At 36.9% G+C, this 5,256-nt stretch overlaps 1 protein-coding gene across 2 annotated transcripts; it reads left to right on the plus strand.

Annotated features, from left to right (window-relative positions):
* The first annotated feature begins 1,796 nt into the window (after positions 1-1,796).
* Positions 1,797-4,948, plus strand: LOC110912990 (probable 2-oxoglutarate-dependent dioxygenase At5g05600). Of its 2 annotated transcripts, none has more exons than XM_022157843.2 (3): positions 1,797-2,320; positions 3,179-3,509; positions 4,388-4,948. In XM_022157843.2, exons 1-3 carry the CDS (start codon positions 1,854-1,856, stop codon positions 4,634-4,636), a joined length of 1,047 nt encoding a protein of 348 aa, XP_022013535.1. In that variant the 5' UTR covers positions 1,797-1,853; the 3' UTR covers positions 4,637-4,948. The 2 variants fall into 2 exon arrangements, with proteins under 2 accessions (XP_022013535.1, XP_022013536.1); XM_022157844.2 differs by having other exon boundaries at positions 4,381-4,549.
* Positions 4,949-5,256: the final 308 nt, after the last annotated feature.

The following is a 5,256-nucleotide window of genomic DNA, read 5'->3' on the forward strand; positions in this document are numbered from 1 at the left end:
TCATGCCAGGCCACCAATAGACTTAGCAAAGATCTTGGTACATTTTATCAGCACCAGGGTGAACGGAGTATCGAGATTTGTGTGCTTCGTTCATCAAAAGGGCACGAAGATCATCGCAATTTGGAACCCAAATACGATTGAGGTGGTGAAGGATACCAGTAGATTTAGACTCGAGTTGACTTTCAGCTCCACATTGCATTTCTTGATACAAATTGTTTTCGACAACGGACGATTGTTGAGCTTCATGAATACGAGTATAGATATCGGTTTGGAGTTGCAAGCAACGGATACAATGAACTTTCACATGGCTCTTTCGACTAAGTACATCGGTCACGACATTCGCCACGCATGTTAAGTTCCTTTTGGTTAAAGATATGTTGGAGGCTTTTGTCATCAGTGAAGATCACGCATTTAGTACCATAAAGGTAGTGTCTCAAAATCTTTAGAGCAAAAACAACTGCAGCAAGCTCGAGATCATGAGTGGTGTAGTTCTTTTCATGGATTTGGAGTTGTTTTGATGCATAGGCAATGACTTTGTCTCGTTGTATGAGAACACAACCGGGACCTTTCTTGGAAGCGTCGCAATGGACAACGAAGTCATCGTTGCCCTCAGGAAGGGCTAGGATAGGAGCATTGCAAAGCATGTCCTTGAGAGTTTGAAAAGATTCTTCTTGTGTTGTACCCCAAGTGAAAGGTTTATCTTTTTGGATCAAGGGGGTGAGGGGTACGACAATTTTGGAAAAAATTGAGATGAATCGACGGTAATATCCCGCCAATCCAAGGAAAGAATGAATTTCAGATGGTGACTTGGGTGCAATCCAATCCTTGACAGCTTTGATTTTAGCAGGATCGACATGTATACCCTTTGCGTTTACAACGTGACCGAGAAATTGAACTTCCTTTAGCAAAATTCGCATTTGGAGAATATGGCGTATAATTGTTCAGTTCGAAGAAGTTCTAGGATTAAACGTAAGTGTCGCTCATGTTCGGTTTGGGTCTTGGAGTAGATTAGAATATCGTCGATGAATACAATTACAAAACGGTCGAGATAAGGTTTACACACACGGTTCATCAAATCCATGAAGACTGCAGGTGCATTGGTTAATCCAAAGGGCATGACCATGAATTTGTAGTGTCCATATCTAGTTCGCAAGGCGGTTTTGGGTATGTCCTCCTCAAGGAATCGAAGTTGATGATAACTGGAGCGAATGTCGATTTTTGGAAAACACGTCGGGCCTTAGAGTTGGTCAAAAAGATCATCGATTCATGGAAGATGATATTGGTTTTTAACAATGAGTTTGTTAAGCTCGTGATAGTCGATGCACTCCAATCTCAGTCCCTTTTTCATGTTTTCTATATTTTAGTATTTATATTTACACAAAACCATTAAAATCCTTTTATTTGTTCATTTATATAAAAGTGTGATCTCAATGGATAAATATTGCCATATAACAAACATTAAAGTTAGCGATACTTTAAATGGAGTATAATCACGGACTGTTGTGTAGCTGAAAGTGGTCTCTAACTAGAGTTTTATTTGGCTTTTTGCGGCGCCGAATTCCGAAACCAAAAAAAGAAAAAGAAAAAAAAACAAATTGTGGTGGAAAACACGTTTTTTTTGTAATCCATATACCATGTCGGCCTTGTCCTTATCAACCTTAAGAATACTAAAAAAACATTCGTCAAATCACAACCACTAAAACTTAATACATGTGGATATTACTATTTGTTCACGTCATATTCACACCAAACCCTATTTCACCATCCCATGCTCTATATAAACCACCATACCTTTGATCGTTTATATAAACCACCATACATTCTCAAACCAAACAAACACAATCACATTTAACATGGGAAGCATTGTAGATTGGCCCGAACCGGTGGTTTATGTTCAATCTTTGTCGGAAAGTGGGACCCTTGTGGTTCCAGACCAATACATCAAGCCACCACCGGATAGGCCGACTACATGGCTAACCGATATGAACATACCGGTTATTGATATGACCGGTTTGATCAGTTCGCGTGAAGAAACCATGAAACAAGTGTTCGAGGCGTGTCGTGAATGGGGTTTTATGCAACTGGTTAATCATGGTGTGAAGACGGAGTTACTTGATGGGGCTAGAGACATTTGGCAAGAGTTTTTTCATGCACCAATGGAGGTGAAAAAGAAGTATGCAAACTCACCAAAGACTTATGAAGGGTTTGGGAGTAGATTAGGTGTTGAGAAAGGTGCAACTCTTGATTGGAGTGATTACTACTATCTTAATTATCATCCTAATTGTCATACAAAGTGGCCTGCTCATCCACCTCATCTAAGGTAATGTTGTTTAAATATGTGCATGATACACACATGACAATGTAATCTTATGCTGTTTTCAAACTGCTATTTGAGGTTGCACCAAATGATCGTTTGAAGGCTTGAGTCATCGCCCCCTACTTTTGAACGGTTGTTGGTTCGTCGAACGGCCATTTGAAGTTTAAGGCTTATATGTTTTTTCTTTATTATTATTACATGAATTTGTTTGTTTTTGAATATAAAGGTGATATATAGTTGGGTTGACAAGTTAGGCACTCATGTTAGTCGCAAACATATTGCACCCGAAAATGTTGGTCGCAAACTTTTTCGATAATCTATTGGTCTTCCGTTGCTAAATCTGTGACAATTTTTGCGATTGAAAGTGTTTGCGAGGGGCTTGTAACAGATTTTTTTTTTTTTTTTTTGGTTTGCGACCGATACATTTTTCTTAGTGTTTGCTAAAGACTGATTTTTGCTGCAGATTTATTACAAAATCTTATTGTGACGGGTTGAAAAGATTTTTGACCGTTAGCTACTTAATTTAATGTAGAGATTTAGAGATTTATCACAAAATTTTGTCAAAATATAACTTTTTGGCTAGTAAAAACTATTGATCTAATAAAATAGATTAGTGTTACTTTCAAAATATCTTCTGGGATGAGCAGTTGTTATGTGCATTCGATATTATAACATTGTAATTTATTAACAAGAAAAATACTAAATTACAGACTTCTTTCTATTGTAATATTGTTTATATATATGTGTGAGAAGAGGAATTAATAAAAATACGAATACAAATGTTTTATTGATTTTTTACTTCTTAGTAAAGATCATGTTCAATACCAAATACTCCCTAATAGTGCCCACTTTTTGATGTAGAGACATTATGGAAGAATATTCTAAAGAAATACTAAGGTTAGGTGAGGTTTTATTGAAGGTGTTCTCAATAAACCTCGGATTAGAAGAAGATTGTCTTCAAAATGCATTTGGTGGGAAACACATTGGAGCTTGCTTGAGAGCAAATTTCTATCCCAAGTGTCCGCAACCTGACTTGACCCTCGGGCTATCTTCCCATTCAGACCCTGGCGGTATGACCTTTCTACTTCCTGATAAGCGAGTCACTGGACTTCAAGTTCGAAAGGATGACCAATGGATAACCGTTAAACCCGTACATAATGCCATAATTCTGAACATTGGAGATCAACTTCAGGTATTTCTCCTTATACCCAAACTATTGTACGTATTGCGCACACGTTAACAAGTTAAGATTTGTAATTATTATGTAAAGGGATAAGGGTCGGTTCCGTTGGTAATCGAACATGCGAATCACAGGTTAGAATATAAAGAATTGAGAATCAAAGAACAATAAACTTGCTTGTATTGAATGAAAAAGTGATCGATTACAATTGACATACATGAACTCTGTATATACTAAACGAATAGATGCGATTGTAGAGACATATCTCTTCACGAACGGTTGCGACTCTTGAACTTGTGGTTGAGATTGATCTTGAAGAGGTGTGTCTCTTGATCCTGCCTTGATACTGTCGCACATAAAGGGCTGCGACTCCAGGGATGTGTCGATCCCTTAAGGTGTAGGTTACAAACTTCCAAAGTGTCGCATCTAGTCCTCGTACTTTCTAACTAATCTAATTACTACATAAACTAACTAACTACTAATTACAGAACGACCCATATACCTATATTTAGTTTAAAACATCAATAGGTTCGAGTTAGGTTCATTTTGATTTGGTTGATCCGCCAACACACTTTGGTCCGATAATCCAAAAACTTATCTATAGTTGTCCGCATGGGTGGTTGAATTTATTTGGAGACCTAAAGCGAAACTAAACTTTCACGCTTTTCATTTAAATTATCTGCAAGTGTCAATTTCTTTTTAAAACCTGTATTTTCATTATAAACCTCTGCTTAATATCATACACTTTAAAATATAAAAAAAAGCATTTTTGGTTCTTTGCTTTAGGCCCATAATCTTTATATTAAAAAATCAAACGTTGAAGTTGTTAAAGTTTTAAGCAACTTTATCATCAGATCGAAGTATTCAAGTTGTTGTGTTGGAGATTGTAGGTTTTAAGCAACGCAAAGTATAAAAGTGTGGAGCATAGAGTGGTAGTGAATCCTAATGAAGAGAGAGTTTCCTTGGCTTATTTCTATAATCCCAGGAATGAAATGCTTATTCAACCTATATCAGAACTTGTCACATCCGAAAGTCCTGCACTTTATCCACCAATGATATTCGAAGAATACAGACGTTTCATTCGGACAAAGGGTCCACAAGGCAAACTTCAGGTGGAGTCTTTAAAATCTACAAGATAATCACCAATCCATCATCATTTTCCTCCAACATTTTTATGTACTCCTGATGAAGTTAACCCTGATGGGGGTGGTAGGTTTGGAAGAGAAGAGACGAACAAAGATCGAGTTAATGATAATCAAGAAAAGAAGATAAAAAGATAAAGTTTGGTTGAGTTAATTAGTATCTATAAGTTTGTTTGAGTTAATTAGTATCTATTTGTCAAAGAAAATGAAAGTTTGTGTGTTTATGTTTATCTAGTTGTTTAGTTGCTTATTACTAGGAGTTAGACTCTTTAAAGGTTCTTTTGTTTAGTAAGGAAGATAAGGTTCCTTGTAATTGGTTTTGGTGTGTATTTCTTTTGTTCGATATTAATAAAGTAAAGGAGTCGAACAAGTTGCTCAAAATTTGTGTGTTGAAGTAGCGATTTGTGGGTCTGACTTGGTGAAGCTCAATACGAGCCATAGAAGACCGAAGATCAAGCAAGCCATATGTGGGACAATCAAACCCATCAAAGAGTTGGATCGCGTCTGCGTAACTGTGATCATTTAGTAAAAAATATCATGTGCAATTAAGCAAATCACCCAAAGCACAACCTTTGCAGTACGACTATCCACTCTGAGAAATCGAGGACTAGATATGC

Source organism: Helianthus annuus, chromosome 15 (assembly GCF_002127325.2).
Source record: "Helianthus annuus cultivar XRQ/B chromosome 15, HanXRQr2.0-SUNRISE, whole genome shotgun sequence".
NCBI classification, from domain to species: domain Eukaryota; kingdom Viridiplantae; phylum Streptophyta; class Magnoliopsida; order Asterales; family Asteraceae; genus Helianthus; species Helianthus annuus.

Bases quoted from the DNA above. Each gene is read 5' to 3' on its own strand.
- LOC110912990 (XM_022157843.2), top strand. From the start codon at position 1,854: ATGGGAAGCATTGTAGATTGGCCCGAACCGGTGGTTTATGTTCAATCT. The intron at 2,321-3,178 runs GTAATGTTGTTT...TTTTTGATGTAG, and splicing joins GCTCATCCACCTCATCTAAG to AGACATTATGGAAGAATATT. The intron at 3,510-4,387 runs GTATTTCTCCTT...TGGAGATTGTAG, and splicing joins ACATTGGAGATCAACTTCAG to GTTTTAAGCAACGCAAAGTA.